General features: G+C 40.9%; 1 protein-coding gene across 6 annotated transcripts in view; it reads left to right on the top strand.

The window, feature by feature from the left end:
• Positions 1 to 20,509, top strand: part of NPL (N-acetylneuraminate pyruvate lyase) — a 35,415-nt gene extending 14,906 nt beyond the window's left edge. For all 6 annotated transcript variants that reach the window (XM_082615780.1, XM_082615783.1, XM_082615785.1 and 3 more), the window contains exons 5-12: positions 1,994 to 2,051; positions 7,618 to 7,693; positions 9,360 to 9,452; positions 10,245 to 10,393; positions 10,521 to 10,567; positions 13,145 to 13,229; positions 17,447 to 17,486; positions 20,180 to 20,509. In XM_082615780.1, coding sequence (XP_082471906.1) covers positions 1,994 to 2,051; positions 7,618 to 7,693; positions 9,360 to 9,452; positions 10,245 to 10,393; positions 10,521 to 10,567; positions 13,145 to 13,229; positions 17,447 to 17,486; positions 20,180 to 20,364 — 733 coding nt within the window. In that variant the 3' untranslated portion in view covers positions 20,365 to 20,509. The remainder of the gene's footprint in view (positions 1 to 1,993; positions 2,052 to 7,617; positions 7,694 to 9,359; positions 9,453 to 10,244; positions 10,394 to 10,520; positions 10,568 to 13,144; positions 13,230 to 17,446; positions 17,487 to 20,179) is intronic.
• Positions 20,510 to 21,125: the final 616 nt, after the last annotated feature.

The following is a 21,125-nucleotide window of genomic DNA, read 5'->3' as shown; positions in this document are numbered from 1 at the left end:
GGAAGGAAGGGTGCTTCAGAGAGCATCGGGGGAGCGTGGAGATTAAGAGCAGGGCCTGCAGAGCCAGACTGCCTGAGTTGGGTCCTGAGTCTGCCTCAAAGTAACTCTGTGAACTCAGGCAGCTCTTAAATGCCCTGTGCTTTGTCTGTAAAACTGGAATACTAATAGTACCTATCTTATGAGGCGTTGGTGAGGATTCAAGCAGTGCCACACATATAGTACTAAGTATTATATAAGAATTCACTGTAACTATTTGCAGTGGATGCTGTGTTCATTATAACATTTGTTATAATAATTATTAGATGCTGTGAGAGTCAGTAGGATTGAGAAAGCAGGAAATGACCAGCTAACCTCAGAGAGAGCAGAGCCAGTCGGGTCATTGTCACAGAAGCAGCTGCAGTGAGGTTAGAATGCTGCAGACACATGGCAGGGGAACCAGTGAGGGTAGCTTATTCTCACACAAAAAAATCTGCTGCTGAGGAGAAAGAAGGAATCATGGATTAAAGCAGAGGAAGCAAGATTAAAAGAAGGCTAGTTTTTTTTCTCTTAAAGCAGGGAAGTAATGAGCACGTTTGCATGCTGAAAGGACAGTGCCATTGGAGAAGAGATTAAAGAGAGTGGAGAACTGATGCCTCTGATGGCAGGTCTCCACGGGGGCTTGAAATAAACCCAAATGTAAGCAGAGTAGCTTTAGGAGACAGCTAAGAAGCTGGTAGGAACGCATAGACGGTAACACAGCTAAACGCAGAGGTGAGGAGGAGGAGAAGGGAGGGAGTCTGTGTGTGGAAGAATCTTTATCTTTGGTGTCTTGGAAGCGAGGACATCTGCCAAGAACAAGGGTTTGGGTGGAATTTAGAGCTTGAGAAGAGTCAAGATTTGGAGCAGCCGCTGCAGTGACTTAGAAAGGGAAGTAAGTCATGGGGACCAGAAGGCTTTTGGGAGCCTTGTCCTCCTGAATTGGGAAATCACAAGTTTGTGCTAAAGCCACAGACCCAGCAGCTGGGTGGAGAGGAGGAGGGAATGCATGATTGTTTTAACCTAAGCCAGGAGATAAGGGTAGAGAAAGGTTTAAGGAGGTCATGCAATAAAGCTGCTGGTGAGGGTAAAGCAGACCAGCCAGCCATCTTTTCTCCTTTCAGAAGTCTTCTGTTATCCTTAACAAATGCAGACCTGATCATAGCACTTCCCAGCTAGGTCCCATTTTACCGAAGACAGAACAAGTCAAGAATCACAGGAGGACTCAATGCTTGGGCCTTAACAGGGATGTGGTGTCTCCATCCCATGAGGGCAGCATGTGTGTCACTCCGAGTCCCTGGAAGACTCCCCAGCATGACTGCATTCACAGCTGAGTTTTATTGATCCTACCCTCAGAAGACCAGTCTAAGTGTGGCCTCTTCCCACGGGGCCCCATGGAGCACCTCCAAAGATGAACACTGAGGTCTCAGAGAAAACCTCACTCATGGCCAAATTCTGAGAACATACAAGATAGGAAAAAACTTTTCACAGTGAATTCCTTTCTCGTATGGCTGGTTCCTGGTTGTACTCTTTGAGGAACCTCTTTATTTTTATCTCCAACCAAAAATATCTCAGCTTTACACCTATTTCCATGCACATTGTCACCATCAAATGCAGCATCTCTAACAATGCATAGTCAAAATATGGTACTTGAGTATTGATTAATCAGTTATTGCTTTCAAAATCCTATTGCTTATATATAGCAGAAACTAACACAACATTGTAAAGCAATTATACTCCAATAAATATGTTAAAAAAATCCTATTGCTTAGTTGAACCTTAAATTTTATTCCCTGGACATTTTTTTAAAATCCCTGATTAGATTAATTTTAAGTATACCGCTGTAGAATTCAGTAGTCTTGAGATTGAGATTAGTCAGATATTAGCTAATTGCTAAAACCAGCACAAACCAAGGTAGCACAGCTCTTCCGTGTTACTATAAACTTCAAGTGATGCAACAGTGTTTTCTCTTTTGCAGATTGGATCAGATAGTAATTCATGTGGGAGCACTGAGCTTGAAGGAGTCACAAGAACTGGTATGTATGTGGGTCCGTCTGGGACAGACCACTTGAGGGGCCTCCATCTTTATGCTGGAATTAAAATCAATATCATTTTTGCTAAATATTAGATGCTGGAGAGTATAAGGTGTAGGACTGCAGGGAAGCCGACACAGAGCCATAAAGAGAGTAGCCCAAGGTGATAACTGCTGTAGCAGAGCGTTGAATAGGAGACAGAGGCACCCCTTCTTTTGGGCAAAGTAAGGATGGGTATAGAGCTACCTAGTTTGTGGGTAAGGAACAGAACTTGAGCCAACCTAAGTTTTCTCTAGGAAGTAAAAGGCAAGGCCATCTGCTGGGCATAAAGGAGATGGAAATGGGGTTCAGAAATGAGAAGTGGTAAAAACTGAGAATTGCTGCCTGGAGAATGGAAGAGAAAACTTAAACAGAAAAAGATTATCCTCACCCATGTTTATAGCAGCAATGTTCATGAGGTCGAAGCAACCCAAATACCCATGGACAGATGAATGGATAAAGAAAAGGTGGTATATACATACAATGGAATGTTATTCAGCCTTAAAAAGGAAGCAAGTCCGTCTTGTCACATGCTACAATAGGGGTGAACCTCCTTGAGAACATTATGTTAAGTGAAGTAAGCCAGTCACTAAAAGACAAATACTATATTATTATTCTTACACTATGAGGTATCTAAAGTAGTCAAATTCATAAAAACAGAATTAGAGTTAGTCCCACTAGGGACTAGGAGGAGTGGGAAAGAAGAGTTGTTTAAGGGGTATAGAGTTGGTCATCTGAGAAAAAGAAGCAGACTGTAAAACAAAGAAATGCATTTATTAGGGGTCTTTTTTTAAAAATTGAAGTATAGTTGATGTACAGTGTTGTGTTAGTTTCTGGTGTACAGCAGTGATTCAGTTTTATATTTATATATATGTATATAGATACAGATATATAGATATATAGATTAAGCAGTTATTGCCTTCAAAATTCTATTGCTTGGTTGAACCTTAAATTTTATTCCCTGGACATTTTTTTAAATCCCTGATTAGATTAATTTTTAGTAAGCCACTGTAGAATTTAGTGAGATTGAGATTTTTTTTTTTTTTTTTGGCTGTGTTGGGTCTTCATTGCTTCGTGGGCTTTTCTCTAGTTGTGGCGAGCGGGGGCTACTTTTCGTTGCGGTGCACGGGCTTCTTATTGCGGTGGCTTCTCTTGTTGCGGAGCATGGGCTCTAGGCGTGCGGGCTTCAGTAGTTGTGCTTGTGGACTCTAGAGCGCAGGCTCAGGAGTTGTGGCGCATGGGCTTAGCTGCTCCGCGGCGTGTGGGATCTTCCCAGACAAAGGATCAAAGCCATGTCCCCTGCATTGGCAGGCGGATTCTTAACCACTGCGCCACCAGGGAAGTTGCCGAGATTGATTTTAGGTATTAGCTAACTATTAAAACCAGCATGAACCACAATAGTGCAGCCCTTCGTGTTACTGTAAACTTCAAGTGATGCAACAGTGTTTTCTCTTTTGCAGGATCAGATATATATATATATATATATATATATATATATATATATATTCGTTTTCAGATTCTTTTCCATTATAGGTTATTATAAGATATTGAATATAGTTCTCTGTGCTATATAGTAAGTCTTTGTTGTTTATTTTATATAAAGTAGTGTGTATCTGTTAATTCAGCATGGATGGACCTAGAGAATATCATACTAAGTGAAGTAAGTCAGGCAGAGAAAGACAACTACCATATGATATCACTTATATGTGGAATCTAAAAAAAAATGATACAGATGAACTTATTTACAAAGCAGAAACAAACTCACAGACATAGAAAACAAATTTATGGTTATTTGGAGTCTTAGAATTACAATTCAGGGAGCACAGATTCCAGCAACCACCAGAACAGTGTCCCCTCTGGGAAACAAAAGGCAGGAGTTTTTAAAGGAAAACAGAGAAGCACACTTAGTTTCCAGAAGTATTTTGTGAAGAGTTGTGACTGGAAGGTATGTATTTTTTTTTTCCTGTTACAATTTATTGACTCATCAAGTGTGTTTCACTTGTTATCAGTAAAGGCACACTTCTGCACAGTTCCGCAGGATGCCTTTCTCAACAGAGAGCTTTTTTTTTTTTTTTTTTTTTTAAAGTCAGCAGGGTCAGCACAGTTCACAGTTGAACAGGATGGAGCCCTAAAGTATAAAATGGAGTTCCTGCTGACAGCTCCTTCCAAAACTTTCAGATCTGCAAGATGAAAAAGTTCTAGAGTTCTGTTTCACAACAATGTGAATATACTTAACAGCAGTGAACTGTACACTTAAAAATGGCTAAGATGGTGAATTTTTTTTTATTTTTATTTTTTAGCCGCACCGCGTGGCTTGCGGGATCTCAGTTCCCCGACCAGGGACTGAACCCAGGCCACGGCAGTGAAAGCCCGGAATCCTAACCACTAGGCCACCAGGGAACCCCCAGTGTTGTGTTTTTCTTGGTCACAATTTTGAAAAATAAATTTAAAAGTAATTACTTTTTTTAAAAGGATTGCCCCAGTGGTGCTAAAAACCAACCAAAGTTGTAAGTCATAAATTTGTCATACCACCGCTCCACACAGGTGTGGAGATTTTCTCCTGGGTACACTCTTCAACCAGAACATAGGAACAGGAACGCAAAGACTGGATTGCTCTGGATTTAGAGATGAGCAGGTTAGGTGGAGTAATGTTGTGGCGAGGGAGGAAGGAGTTAAAGTTGCTAGCAGAAAAGTAAACCATTTGGTGGTTTTGAGGTCTTTGTGAATCAAGTAAGAAAAGAAAGCACAAAGATGTTGTAGCTTGGACTGTTGACTGAAAAAAAATGTACAACCTAAAAGTTGAGAATTATGTTTTATTCAGCAGACTTACTGAGGACTTAAGCCTGGGATACAGCCACTCAGCAAGCTCTGAGGGACTGTTCTAAAGAGGTAAGGGAGGAGCCTGGATGTATAGGAGTTTTTGGCTGAAAAAAAAAATGTAGTTGAACATCAAAAGATTATTGCTAATTACAAAAACATGCATCTCAAGTTAATGATTTTAGTTTTTTCTTGTATGGGAAGGTGCAAGAGATCGGGCTTATTGAAACCATTCCTTTGATATGCATGTTTTTCTCCATCCTGAGTTCCCCTTAGGTCGCACCAACCTGGTGCCTGCAGTGGCTGATGGCTGTTTGGCCGAAGCATCCTCTGTTTACTGAAATGGCAGGGACATTCTTTGTCCACATAACCATGTCCTCAGAATTTAGATATTCTAATTCCAAAGAGCGCAGTGACTTGATCTAACCCCAACATCTTCTTGTGGGTTTTGTTTGATTCTGTTTCCTATTAATTGAATTTAGAAATGGAATGTATACTGTATACTTGCAAAACCGCAATTCAACGCTCTTAGGCAAGCCACTAGGGAAGATGTGATTGCTTAGTAAGCCTAGAATCAGAACTTGGAAACTTGATTTATCCTTTTTACACTTGATTTGTTCTTAACAGTAGATCTTTCAACTGTGGTAGTGTAATGGAGGGAATCTTTTTTTTTCCTTCTCTTTTCAATTGCTTTCTTCTATGCGTAATGTGAGTTTTAAAATATTGTCGTGTCATGACATGACAGACAGTGTCAGCCATGGGGTTCAACACTAGAATAGTATAAAGATATTCTTAGTATAGAGATAATCCCCTGCTAAAGGGATAAACCCCTGCTGTGGGATAATCTTGCCAAGGAGACAGTAATATTGGCATCTGCTTAGACATAACTCTCCATTGGATGATGCTTGAATGAGCACTGCCATCAACTGTCTCTGAAGTGGTTTCTTTTCCTTCCTTTCAGCTAAGGTTACCCTACTACTCTTGTCCTAAACAAGGTGCTAAATAAATGATTCAAATGTATCACATTCCAATCCTGTGTCAATAAAATCCTATCCAATGTCTTGATTGTTCTTTGGACTATATCCCAATCTCTTTTTGACTCTCCTACTTTACTTCTGCAGAAAGTTAATCATCACCTCTATTAGATATAGATATCACTAGCTTAAGTCTCAGAGGAAAGCCGTTTTTCCCTTTTAGGTAGTGGGGCATGTTTCAAAGCAATCAACAGCATCTACTGAGTCCTGCTATGTGCTCAGCACCACGACTGACCTGAACACAAGAGTCAATAAGATCTGCCCTCTGCCCTCAGGGAAGTCCCTCTAGTTGGAGACCAGTAGATACACAACTACCTCACAATGTGTTAGGTTTAAGTACTCTACTTGAAATAGATAAAAAATATTATGAGGGCCCAGTGGGAGGAAATATTCATTTTTTCTGAAGGAATGTGAGTAAATATCAGAAGAATAGTGCAATGTATCTTCTGTGATATGTATAATCTTTTTCTTCTCAGCCTTTCTCAACTGCATTTCCAATCTGTAATATAAATTTTAAAATATTATTATATCTTTGGAGAGGAAAGACAGTATCATCCAGTGGGCTGAAAACTAGAAGAGAAATGACATCTGCAAGTTTCTCTATAATTAACAGTTATAGTTTATCAAAATGAACTGCTCATGTCTCCTTAGCAAGTTTTTTTTTGTACTGACAAAGTCTGCAGAAGAATAAGATTAAATACACAGCTCACCTCCACCAGGGGTCTCTACTTTGCAACCTGGGATTTTCCTGGTCATGACATTTATCATTAAATGTGGTAATTTTCCACTCTCTAATGGTACATCAGTTGGCAAATTTGAAGAGTTTGTTGTTAACCTCTAGTATCTAAGCTGTAGGTGAATATAACAAATCGTTTACTCCAGGATGATTGTGAAATTGTGATCTATAACAAGAAATAGATATTTGGTCTTTGTCCCATTTCTGGCACAGAGCTCCAAAACCCTTGGAACTCCCGGAGATGAGAACAATAAAGGTGTCTCTTGTTATGAGGTGACCTTTAGAAAGCACCTAAGGATGGGGGCTGGTTGCCAAGAGTATCAGGCATGAAAATTAGGGGGTTGGAACTTTCAGTTAGGGTTGATATAATCAACCCTATGTGAACCAATCCCCAATGGCCAGTGATATAATCAATCATGCCTATGTAGTAAAGCCTCCATGAAAACGGCAAAGGACAGATTTCAAAGAGCTTCCAGTTTTGTGAACATGTGGAGATTCGGGGAGGGTGGTGCACTCGCACTGAGAGAAGACATGGAAGTGTTGTGCCCTTTCCCCATGCCTTGCCCTATGCATCTCTTCTATCTGGCTGTTCCTGAGTCATATCCTTTTATCAAAAGCCAGTGATCTCGTATGTAAAATGTTTCCCTGAGTTCTGTGAGCCTCCCCAACACATTAATTGACCCAAGGAGGGGGTTGTTGGAACCTCTAATTTATAGCCCATAGGTCAGGAGCACAGGTGATAACCTGGCATTTGAAATGGGGGTAGGGAGCTAGTCTTGTAGGACTGAGCCCTTAACCTGTATCTCCAGATAGATAGTGTCAGAGTTGAGTTGAATTGTAGGAAACCCAGCTGGTGTTTTGAGAATTGCCTTTTAAGGTGGAGAAAACCCCACATTCACACACATCAGAATTGGGACCAATGGTCTTCTTTCTTCTTTTAAAGGCCCAACATGCAGCAAAAATAGGAGCCGATGGCATCGCTGTCATTGCACCTTTCTTTCTCAAGCCATGGAACAAAGGTAGGTAGATAGGTCAAAACGCACAGTGCTGTACATGGTCCACTTCTTTATGCCTTCATTCCAAATGGTTGTATTTAACTCATGAAAGTAAAGTCTTATGGACTGGAGGCATGAAGTTGCAATGGTACAGTAGTTCTCCGGAATATTCAGCCTCCCTGGACCCATAAAAGAGACGAAAAGACTCCATTAAAGGACTTCAGCTCTTTTGTCAAGTAATCTGAGTAGGTCATCCACCAAGCCCTGGGTCAACCTACAGGTGCCTGTGTTTGGGTCAGGTGTCCACTTTTGGCCAATCAGTTGCATAGAGTGTCAGAGTCACATGGCAAAGCATGAGACCATTTTTCTCAACAAAAGAGGAATATAAGTAATGGGCATTTTGAGACTACATGTACTATTCAAATTTGAGTAAGTGATGAATTTGAAAAGAGATTTCACAGAAATATCCATTGTCTTCCAAAATATCAAATCATTGTTTTCTCTATGGAAACTATTTGTGGTTTCCAGGTATACTGTGTCTTTTTAATCCTTTTGATTAGCAAAAATGCAGTACAAATTTTAAAAGGATTAAAAACAGACAAGATGTTATTCACATGCATGATTAAATAAATCCATAGCTAAATGTATAACAGGTCAAAATCATCATGAAATATTACCTGTTATCAGTAAAATAGTCATTAATATTGGTAAATAATTTAAATACTACTATTTGGGAAATTTAGAATGAACATTTTTAAAGTTTTTTTCAGATGGTTTTTAAAAATTTTGCATAAATACGTTTTGCATAAGACAAATGAAAAATAACATAATACACAATAATTTTGTCAAATATTTATTATCACAGTATTCAAATGTGTTCATAAGCTTCTCTCCCACTATTCAGTGGCATCCAGATGTAAGCAATTCTGCTGGATTTATTTATCATCTGTAGTAATGTTGCTGCTGAAGCTCAAATTGGATGATGTAGAAAATCCCAATTCCTCAGTAAACCAGAGTGAACTGTCTTCTGATATATCTGAATTTCTCTCCAAAAGGGAAAGGTACCAAACTCTGGTTGAGATGTGCCACTACCTTTATGACTTCCCATTTTGAGCAAATGTTGTTTATCTTTTTGTTGTAGGATTTACTGTTACAACTTTATTCTGATCTTAATGCAAAGTCTTTGCTGTTCACTGACCACACTTACCCTTCTGGGTAAGAGGAAAAGGATTCTGCCTGATGGGCTTCTGATTTTTGTAAGAGTATTTCATGAGCTTCTCTTAATACGTGGGAAGATTTGCACCCGTTTTTTAATAGTTCTTTAGTATGGTAGGAAACTGATCCTCTTATTTTGGCCTTTCTACAGAGAGGAAAATAAAACTTTGAATAAAGTGAATTGCAAAGACATTGCAGTAGCAGTCTCAGAGATGGTAAGAGTGGTCAAGAATTTTTGGCTTCCAAAAAGGATGGTTGCATTTCATTAGATGGTTCTTTTTTTTTTTTTTTTTTTTGGCTGTGCGGCCTGTGGGATCTTAGTTCCCCGACCAGGGATCAAACCCATGCCCCCTACATTGGAAGCGTCGAGTCTTAACTACTGGACCGCCAGGGAAGTCCCAAGGTTCAGTTTTTACTGGGGAAAGCCAGTGTTTTACACTTGTTCACACCATGACTTTTCCTGCTGTTCTTTCAGATGTCCTGATTAACTTCCTAAAGGAGGTGGCCGCTGCTGCCCCTGCACTGCCGTTTTACTACTATCACATTCCTGCCTTGACAGGGGTAAAGAGTAAGTACTGCTTCTTTTCATGTTTCTTCACCTTCACCTCTCACATCGTACCCTATTTCACTAAGAAACCCAGACTCCACCCCACCTCACCCTGTATCATGAAAGCATAAGACTGTTGACTAGATGGTTCCAACAGCTCCAAAATAAGTCACTCTTATCAAAAATAAGTCAGCCCTTATCAATCATTGACACCACCTTATAATGGAAGATTTTTAGATATGAAAGATGAGTTGACCCCTACGTACTTGTAGCAGACAACTTGTGTCTGTCACACATACCCCTCCGTCTTATGTGGGAAGACATAGCCTGTAAGCCCCACTAAGACAGGGATTGGGTCTACCTTGTACCCTACTGTGTTCTCAGCACCTGGCGTACAGGAAAGTACTCCGATCTCTTCTCACTTTTCTTTTAGGTTTTCTTTTAGGTTTTCTTTTATCATTATCGTACTTCTCCAGCAAGAAGATCATTACAGTTAGATGAAATTTATTAGGAGGTTATTTTTAAAATGCCATTCCTTTCTAACTTCCTTAGAAGAAAAAATAGAAGTTGTGCTTCATAAATATCCATCTATTGTCTTCAAGGAACAGAAGATTTAGGGTTACAATTTGATAAGTACAGAGGAACTAGGAGGCAAGGGCAAGTGATTATGATGTTCAGTATGTTCAATCTGCAGCCAGTTGCAGCTGAGAGCAGCCCCCGGCAGCTCAGTGCAGATGTGTGGCACTAGATGAGATGTTCTCTGTGATTTTCTGGGGGTGTACTGGTGAATGAGACATTTATTGTTTTGAACAGTTCGTGCTGAGGAGTTGTTGGATGGAATTCAGGAGAAGATCCCCACCTTCCAAGGGCTGAAATTCAGTGACACAGATCTCTTGGACTTCGGGCAATGTGTTGATCAGAATCGCCAGCAACAGTTTGCTTTCCTTTTTGGGGTGGATGAGGTAAGTTTCCCCCTGGCATATCCCAGCAGGTTAGTTTCCCTCTGCAACAATTGATGTAGCCGCTTAAATAGTAGCATCTTTTCTCTTTTTCATCAAAGTTAATAACTCTTTGTCTGTTTCTGATCAGCAACTGTTGAGTGCTCTGGTGATGGGAGCAACTGGAGCAGTGGGCAGGTAAGCTGGACTCATTTTTCCCAATGCTTATTAGTGTAAAATCCCCCACAGAGGCAGTCATCACCTGCGCAGTTGTATTTCTTGCAAGTTCACCTTTTCTAATAGAAATTGCCTTTCTTTGCCACATTCTCTTAGTGAAAAGGAATGAACTAGGGCTTAGCACTTTGTTAGCGACTCAGTCACTCTTAGAAGAAGCGTCTGTTGCAGTTAGGGGGTGAGGCACAGAAGCTGAGAGCATGCACAGAACTTCTTTATCAGAAATTATTTGGTTACAAATAACAGAAAGCCATTCAAACCAGCTTATGTGAAAGAGGGTAAGTTATTATAAAATACTGGGAAATTTCATAAAACCCAAGGGGAGGAAGTGCAGTGAGGTCTCAGAGAAGATGAGAACCTAAAACTGCAAAGCTCTCAACAGCCAAGGCAGATCGTTCTCCACCTGTGGTCCTTTGGACATCCCTTTATTTGCCTTTCTCTCCAGATGGGCTTTCTCTGCTTCAGCATGCATGTGGCCAGTCATGGGGCCCAAATGGGGCATCTCAGGATATCACTGGATAGCACTGCCAAGTCAGGTGTCCATGTAAGGTCCAGTCAGCTGCAGCTAGGAAGGTAGAATCATGTGGTCTGATGTCTGCTCAGCAGAAGTCCTAGGGACGTTTAATTTGGCATGTCCACTGCACACGTTAACCTAGTTCAGTAGCAGTGTGCCTGCAAGCAGATTGACTGAACTATTTACATTAACTGAAAGTGTATTTCCTCCCTGTGGGAAAAGTACAGGGGAAGCAAAGTAATACTCATAGCATATCTTGGTGAGCATGGCTTTGATGAAGAGTAGTTGGGTTGGATGTAATGGTAAGTAATGGTTTGTTCACTGAGCCAGGATGCCTGCAACATCCATCATCACTGCAGGCCATTTCCTCCAAGGAAACCTGAATGCCTGGATCTGCTGACCTTGGAAATTCTTAACTTTTTAGACTTTTTTTTTTTTTCTGGCCTCCATACTAGGCATTTTTATTCTGTCAACAGAATCTGAAAGCAAAGTACATTTGATTACACTTCATTTCTCCTTAATTATGATCACATTCCTCTCTAAATGAGGATACATCTGAGATCCCTGGGATTCAAATTAGAGTATTCTGAAACCCCTTAGACATTCATGCACATATTGTGACTTTGGGTGTTTCACATCTGCAGGTAACTTATCTCAGTGATTATATTTTATTCTTCCCTACATTTTTACGAGAAGATAATGTGAACTTCACGTTCTTGGAATGCCTTGTATTGACTCCAGGGACTACATTTATGAAGTACCAACAATATTCTGTTCCTGGTACACCAAGATGAAACTCTCTTCTGATCATGAGTTACTGTAGGAGAAGTCATTAGAAACTGGGGAAACATCTTTGTTCTGAATTTCTAGAACCTTCTACCTTGCTGGTTTCTCTAAGAATTCAGTGATTAGTCTAAGATATTTGTCTTTATTGGTGGAGTTAGAGATTCTTTTTTAAGTCAGCAAGAACATTTTATGATATCAAATAACATTCTCATCTCCATTTTTTCTGAAATGTAATAGAATAAGCAGTATGAAGGGATGGAAAGCTTCTCGACAACTCTGTAGCCCTTCTTTGAGACATAGTTTCTTCACAGCAAAATGGAAACCACACCTACCTCACAGGGCTTTGAGAGGATTAGACATGGTTTATGTCAGGCACCCGGAATACAATAGTCAATAAATGGTCCTCGTATTATTATTATCCATATTAATATTATTATTAGAAGCTAGTCTCTGGGTAACATATAACTTGGCAAAGCATTTAGGTAATCTGCTAGTATTTGCCCCTTTTACTGTGGTGCTACATTCACCCAGTTCCTCAGCATAGGGTTTTTAAGACCCACCTCAGATACTACATTTTTAAAAAAGTTTTTTATTTACTTATTTTTGGCTGTGTTGGGTCTTCGTTGCTGTGCGAGGGCTTTCTCTAATTGCAGCGAGCGGGGGCCAATCTTCATCGCGGTGCGCAGGCCTCTCACTATCGCAGCCTCTCTTGTTGCGGAGCACAAGCTCCAGACGCACACGCTCAGCAGTTGTGGCTCATGGGCCTAGCTGCTCCGTGGCATGTGGGATCTTCCCAGACCAGGGCATGAACCCGTGTCCCCTGCATCGGCAGGCAGACTGTCAACCACTGTGCCACCAGGGAAGCCCTCAGATACTACATTTTATCCACCGTTCTTACCTAGCGTTGCACCTCTGTGTGTGCCCTGGGCCAGGTGTTGCCTTCAATCACTCCTTGCCAAATACACCTCTGTCTTTCACTTTTTTTCTTTTTTCTAACTTTACCCTTTTTCTATTTTTCTCCCTTTTCTTTATTCCTTTTGGTGTTCTCTGCATCCTCTGCACTGCTTAGTGTTGCTGGAAAACTCAGAACTGAAGACACCTGATCCTTTAATAGATTAGGGCCTAAAAATAGACTTCTGGAAGGCTTGGTAGATTTTTCCCTTTTGAGCATTAGAGGGGTTTGAAGAGCTGGACCTTCTCACTAAGTTATTGATCCTGCAGATGTGCTGTTTTCTTTCCAGTACCTATAACTACCTGGGAAAAAAGACAAATCAGATGTTGGAGGCTTTTGAACGGAAGGACTTCTCCTCGGCCCTGAACCATCAGGTTAGCTTTCTTTTCCCTTCATATAAGTCACAGCCTTTTTTCTTTCCCACTTGAGAATTCTTATTTTCTCTCATCAGCATTCCTACCACACCTGCCCTCCTTAAGATTGCCTAGCTGCTGCTTTCTGTATTTTCCTTCTTTTTCTTACTTTTTCTTGTTTAAAACCAAACCTGTGCCCATTATCCATGTTTCCTGCATGTCTCATCAGGACAGGCCCCACACAGGAATGACTCCTTTCTGTTCCTCCTAGAAATGATCTTATTTTTAGTCTACATTCAAAGTATTTTTATGACTGTGAAATAATGGTGGTAGATTTTTGGGGAAATGACCACATGCCATCCCCTTGAGAACTTCACACCTGAGTCACCAGAGTATATAAGGAAGCTATGAGGCTGGTGATCTAAAAAGGGGAGACTTAATCCAAAGTCAGAGCAGGTCAGTCCTCTTTGCCCTGGAAATGTGCTGAGAACTGAAAACATTCACCAGGCAGGAAACAAGAGCCGAATAGGTGATCCAAAAGGAGACACTGGCTTTGAAACAGGAAGAGAAAAGCAGCAGGATCTGAAGTGTTCCAGGGAAGACCCCTGGGGGAAACGGTGGCTGCTGTCAATGTTACAGGGAGGACAGCCTAGCTGTCCAGAGAAGGAAGAGCCTCACCGAAGGGTAGAACCAGTCCCACAGCTGGTAGTGTGTATACGTTAGGTAAACAGAATAAGGTGGAAAGAGATAGGGTGGGCACTACAGAGAGACTTCTAGAGTCCGAGAGGCCCAGGAACTTTCAGGATCATAAAGGAGTGTCCCAAGAAAATGAGTGACAATGAAAGGCATAAGCAAGATCAGAGCAGGTGGTCAGTCCCAGTAAGTTTAGATAAGGGATCTTTTGAACAGGACAGGCCACCATCAGGGCAATCAGGAATTACAGAGCAGAAGCCACAAAGCATCCTGGAGGTTTGAGGGAGCGACCTGAGCTCCAACCAAGAAGAGAACAGGAGGAAGCAGTTGCCAGCAGTGATTAAATACATCCCTACCCTTTAGCCCTGAACACTGAGCAAGCCTAAATCTACTTCCTACTTAACTTAAAGTTTAAATAGCTTGTTTAATATTCACCTTTATTCAGCCCCAGACCAGGTGAAGCTGGAAGCAGGAACAGCATAAGGACATAGGAAGCTATGTCAACTACATTAAACATTGGCAAGACTTTGGTTTAAATTAAGATATGAAATTTGAATTGTGTGGACTCTGCCATCTCTTTTCTTTTTTTTAAATTAGTTAACTTATTTATTTATTTATTTATTTATTTTTGGCTGCCTTGGGTTTTCGTTGCTGTGTGCGGGCTTTCTCTAGTTGTGACAAGCGGGGGCTACTCTTTGTTGTGGTGCGCAGGCTTCTCATCATGGTGGCTTCTCTTGTTGCGGAGCACGGGCTCTAGGCATGCGGGCTTCAGTAGCTGTGGCACACGGGTTCAGTAGTTGTGGCTCGCGGGCTCTAGAGCGCAGGCTCAGTAGTTGTGGTGCACGGACTTAGTTGCTCTGCGGCACGTGGGATCTTCCCGGACCAGGGCTTGAGTCCGTGTCCCCTGCATTGGCAGGTGTATTCTTAACCTCTGTGCCACCAGGGAAGTCCCTGCCATCCCTTTTCATATACAATTTTCTTTTTCCTAAGTTTCCCAGAAAAAATTATTTCTGAAAATTTCAACCTGTTCTGAGCTGAATGATGTGAAAATCGTAGGATGGAGTAAACTGTGAAACAGGTGTGATACGGAACCTTTCCACTTAGTTGTTTCTTTTATTGGCTGATTCAATTTCCATCTCTTTTTCTTTTTTTTCTTTTAGTCCTACTCAAATAAATCATCTCACCCAAAGCAGTATTGGTAAGCAGTTTACCACATTCTGGTTTTTCTTACAGAAAGCAAGTGTGAGCAGGTCTCATTTACTCACTTATTAATATACCATGGGCTGAACTAAATGTATAATTTCAATAAAACTGGTCTCTGCCCTAAAGGAGTTTGCAGTCAAGTGAAGAAACAGATAAGTAAAAAGTTAGGACTAAACTTACTCATTCTCATGGACTTTATTTTTGGCTGTGTTGGTCTTCGTTGTGGTGGCGAGCGGGAGCTACTCTTCGTTGCGGTGCGTGGGCTTCTCATTGCAGTGGCTTCTCTTGTTGCAGAGCACGGGCTCTAGGTGTGCGGGCTTCAGTAGTTGTGGCGCATGGGCTCAGTAGTTGTGGTGCACGGGCTTAGTTGCTCCGCGGCATGTGGGATCTTCCCGGACCAGAGCTCAAACCTATGTCCCCTTCATTGACAGGCAGATTCTTAACCACTGTGCCACCAGAGAAGTCCATCATTTTCATGGACTTAAATGCCATCTGTTATATTTACAAAGTGAAATGACACATGTACAGAGATATTCCTTATAGCATTGTTTTTACTAGCAAAAGATAGAAACAGCCCAAATATCCACCTATAAGGAAATGGTTAAATACATTATGTTTGAGTTATTTAATGGAATTATATACAGCCCTTTAGAAGGATGAGATACTTTTTTTTTTTTTTTCTTGCGGTACGCGGGCCTCTCACTGTTGTGGCCTCTCCCGTTGCGGAGCACAGGCTCCGGATGCGCAGGCTCAGTGGCCATGGCTCACGGGCCCAGCCGCTCCGCGGCATATGGGATCCTCCCGGACTGGGGCACGAACCCGTATCCCCTGCATCGGCAGGCGGACTCTCAACCACTGCGCCACCAGGGAGGCCCGGATGAGATACTTTTATATGCACACATCTGGAGAGATCTCCATGATATATTAAGTGTAAAAAAAGCAACAAAGTAGAGACTTCTGAATGTAATGTGCCATACTTTGTGTGTTAGGGAAAAAAAGAACATGTGCATATCTGTTTGTAAGGCTTGATATCAAAATTTTATTCTGCATTGACTTTTTTATTACTAGTATACAATTGATTAAAATAACATAAAAGTAAAATGTTATTGAAAATGCATCTCTTGATGAGATGAATGGGAATCTTTTTTTTTAAGAATTGCTTCATGAATTTGTAGATGAATATCCTTTAATGCTAGGATGAGTTAAAGTTCAGCATCAATACTATTTCTGTTTTTTGCTTTTATAGAAATAAGTGCTGTGATACCCTGTTAATATATATTAGTAGATAAGAATGGAAGAAACTTTGGTATAGCAATGTCACTCAGTTCTTTGAGCAGTTTTTGAGTCATATGCTTGATCATTTAATGATTTTCAACTGACAGCCTGAATCACATTAAAAGCAAAGTTGAAAGGAAAAAATTGAAAACCCTATGATTCTTTAGAGGACTTGTTATCCATTAATTAAAGGAATCACTCTGTCAGCTCTCTTTGTGGATGCCAATACCAACATTTTGATTTGCTCCTTTATTTGGTTCCCAGAGGTGTCCCAAGGCAGTGATATAAGAGGTATGTCTTTATTTTTTCAAAAGTAGGAGAAGGACTGTGAAAAGGGAAATATAAAAGGATAAGCCACACCTCCATTATGTGCAACTTCTTTTTTTTTTTTTTTTTTTTTTTTTTGCTGTACGCGGGCCTCTCACTGCTGTGGCCTCTCCCGTTGCGGAGCACAGGCTCCGGACACACAGGCTCCGCGGCCATGGCTCGCGGGCCCAGCCGCTCCGCGGCATGTGGGATCTTCCGGGATCGGGGCACGAACCCGTGTCCCCTGCATCGGCAGGCGGACTCTCAACCACTGCGCCACCAGGGAAGCCCGCAACTTCTTATTTTGATCAATTTTAGAAATAGCACTTATGGAAGTTGAGGGTCTAGAAATTGCCATAAATCTTAGCCTTGACCAAGTGCCCCTGAGGTATCTTGGAAAGTACCCTAGAGGTTAGAGTACCCCAGTTTGGAAACTGCACTAGCTGGTAAGTTTACCTCTGTAACCTAGGTGGGTAAAGGTTACCTTCCCCATCCTAACTCTCTATTGTACAGTTCCTTCATTGGAGCTTCTTTTCTTCATGGGCTCATTTCATAAAAGCTTATATATATGAAAAGATCCTACCTTATCCTGGGTAGATCTCAGTCATCCTCACTTGGCTGTTCTTCTCCACTCCAACGGACCCTCAGAAAACTAAGGTGTGTGGACTTTTTAGTTTGGGGTTTCTGCAATTTGACCTCTAAATTCTTTAAATTATCACAGTTTAGTAATACTGACTATAGATTTGTTTGTTCCTTTCCAGTTTTGTATTCAGAGATTTATCAACTTTGTGGTCAAACTAGGTAAGTTTCCCGCTTTGTCTCCTACTGGAGAGTGTAAAGGAAATAGACTTTCTCTGAGGGTTTCAGAGAAGGTGATGAGGGACTTTCATCACCTTCTCTGAGGGTTCAACAAGAACACCTTTTAATCAGCTGCAAGCAAAGGTCTATTCCTAATACTAACTTTCAGGGCCAATCCTATAAAGTGGTGAAGTAAACCTAGTTGGAAGGTCTTGGCAACCTTCTACAAATCTCTCTCCTCCATCTTAGCACTTTGTTCACCTCCCCACTCTGCTCACACACCATTTTTTTTAACCCCTTCTCTCCTACACCATCAACACTCCCTCCCTTTACTTGCCTCTGCTCATTAAAATTCTACAACCACACTATAACTGATTTAAGCCTAAGTGTTTAGAGGAAGGCAGTTTGAATACAGATCTTACTAAACTGTGAATGACTGACAGCTCTCCCCAGAGTATCTGCAATTTTAAAAGAGTTTATTAACACAAGTAAGCTTAAATGGATGGAGGTTTGAATAATATGACAATGTAAAGTTTGAGGGAAATACAGTGAATTTGAGTAGAGAAACCTCTCCACAGTCTCCTAAGTCTTATCCCATAACAAATGATAAATGCCACTATTCACTCCACTTCTGCAAGAGATTGGCCCTTCCCGAGGACCTGGGTCAAGTCCAGGAAAAGTTTTAGGTTTATTCTTGGCAGACCTCCTACCTTCCTTTCAGAGCCTTTCTGCCTCTTCCTGGCAACTCCTCCCAAGCCCTAAGCACCTATTATTATGTACTATGCCCCTCATTCTCGCAGGGTTTTCAGCCAGCTCTTTATCCTTCAAAGACAATGCTTCCCATTTGCTTTTCCACTTTGATGATTTTTGTCATTTTCGTGTACCACCAGTACTATTATCACCCAATATCATTCCCTCGTCCTAAGCAACACTTCTCACAAAATCGTGGGTTTAGCATATGTTCCTAAAGTGCATTAAAGTAGATTTTGAACTACTGCTCGTTCTATAGTTTTTTAAAGAACTAACAGTTTACCTGTACATGTAAGATCACTTTGCATACCAGCAGTGATTCTGCAGTAGTTTTGTAAAGTATAGCTGTAAGGTATTAGCTGAAAGGATTTACTCTTTTGCCAGATTTTTGGCATTTTAAAAGAGGCCTCTTAAAGACAGTTTTTATGATCTAAAAGAACATATCTTTAAACAGCTCATTTCACACTTCCTTGGGGGTTGGAGTTTTCATGGTTTAGTCAAAGAAAGACTTTTTTTTTCTTTCAGTTTTTTTGACATAAAATTGACACGCAGCACTGTATAACTCTGTTTCTGTTTTATTATGTTTGTTCATTTTTTGTTTTTTAGATTCCACATATAAGTGAAATCATACAATATTTGTCTTTTTCTGTCTGACTTATTTCACTTAGCATAATACCCTCTAGGTCCATCTGTGTTGTCACAAACAGCAAGATTTCATTTTTTTTATGGCTGAGTAATATTCCATTGTATATAAGAGAGACTTAATCTTAATAAACATGATAAAGCCTTATCATGAAGGTAGCTCTCAGTCTTCCACCATTCATAATAAACCTAGGAGGGCCAATTTCATCTTCAGAGACAGCTGTTTTCTGGAGAATCCATTGTACTCTAGGTTGTGAGTTGTCCCATCAAATGATTTTACATTTGCCTCTGCTAGGACACTATAGTTTCATCAGTTCTAACCAGTTTTTACGTATATTTCTTAGTATGGTTCCTGTACCAAGCACATAATGCAAATACGGATCCAGCATTCATATATGGCACAGGCTTGGGATTTCATTTATATGATCTTTTTCTTTCCACACCCTGGCAGAAGTCATGCTTCCTTGCCTCTCAGGCCAGTGGGCCAGTTTTTTTCTATTGCTTTTCAGAGAAGGCTGGCTACCTTTTTTTTTTTTTGCAGTATGCGGGCCTCTCACTGTTGTGGCCTCTCCCGTTGCGGAGCACAGGCTCCAGACGTGCAGGCCCAGCGACCATGGCTCACGGGCCCAGCCGCTCCGCGGCATGTGGGATCTTCCCGGACCGGGGCACGAACCCATGTCCCCTGCGTCGGTAGGCGGACTCTCAACCACTGTGCCACCAGGGAAGCCCTGGCTACCAATTTTATGTGGGGAGTTTAATTCCAGCTCTTTGCTGTGTACAGACTCAAGGCTTCATCTTGCATTCCTGCCCTAGTCTAAAACAGCAGCATTGAGTCATAAACTACCTTAAATAGTGCATTTCTCAGGGACTTCTTAGATTTGTTTGAACTAAATTGCGACCTAGTGACCAAGTCCTACATCATTCAATCCACAACAGTGTATCCCTGAATCAGATTATCCTCATGGACCACTGGTTTCAGCTCCTTCTTACTACTCTGACCTCTTTATTCATGATACGTCTCGTTCCTCCTTCTTGCTTCTGAGGTTGACTTTGAGTCTCACTTTGTTTTGTTTTACAGTTTGTCAATTTGTTAAAAAGTTTCCAGCATTTCTATATGTTTAAAACAGGAATAGGGATTTCCTACATCTGCTCAGTCTGCCATATTGACAAGAAATGTTCCCATCTTTTAGTTCCACTTTATCCTGTTACAGTAATCACTGTAAGAAAATGATCTCTTCTTTCGAGTGTTTGTGGCAAAGTGGACAGTGCCAGCCATGTTTCCTCATTTATTTTTTCCTGTCTAGGTTTTGGAGTGTCACAGACCAAAGCCATCATGACTCTTGTCTCTGGGATTCCAATGGGCCCACCTCGGCTTCCACTACAGAAAGCCTCCAGAGAGTTTACTGATAATGCAGAAGCTAAACTGAAAAGCCTAGATTTCCTTTCTTTCACTGATTTAAAGGATGGAAACTTGGAAGCTTGTAGCTAGTGCCACTCTATCAAATCAGGGTGTGTACGTTGAGATATAATCCACTTTGAATACTGCATTCATTTCTCAAAAACTTTTTAGATGAGTTTGAACTAAACTTTCCTAGCAAATGAAATCTTGCATCAATCAACAAGTATTTAAATACCTACTATGATCTTTTAAGAGTTTTAATTTGTGAAGGAGCAAAAACTCTAAAAGGAGTTATGAGCCCAAAGTCATTCAATATTTCACAGAATTTTGGTTGGAGAAGTTTTTGCATAAATGGATAATACGGAATCAAGAGGAAAATTGTAATTGATTAATTCCATCTGCCTTTGGGAGCTCCCGTTATCTTGATTTCTGGTTGTTAATCCTATTTTAAAGTTTTCTACTTTTAAACCACCATAGTGTACTTTCATTTTAATAAATATTCATTTGGAATCTAGGACAACTCTGAGCTATTGCATTTAGGCAGACATACTAACTTTAATGCCAAATTACAGTGTCACTCAACTATGCACAACTGTTAACAAACCAGTTCACTTGGCTGCGCAGTTTAACTCTAGAATATCTGCTTTCGGATTAATTGCGATGTCGCAGTTTTCCCCAAAAACATTGGGTTAGGTGAAGACTTGCTTCAGTTACTATAACTAAAGGGCCATTAGGGTGGTTTTCACATAACAAAGGAAAGGCCTTCCCCAAAGATGAATTCAAGTCTCTAATTGTTGCTATAGAGAACTTCTCAAAGTTTCAAAGAACCAAAGAGCTCTCTGCTCTGGGCA

Source organism: Mesoplodon mirus (genome assembly GCF_964341445.2).
Source record: "Mesoplodon mirus genome assembly, chromosome: 3".
NCBI classification, from domain to species: Eukaryota; Metazoa; Chordata; class Mammalia; order Artiodactyla; family Ziphiidae; genus Mesoplodon; species Mesoplodon mirus.
This window is presented reverse-complemented; position numbering and strand designations above follow the sequence as displayed.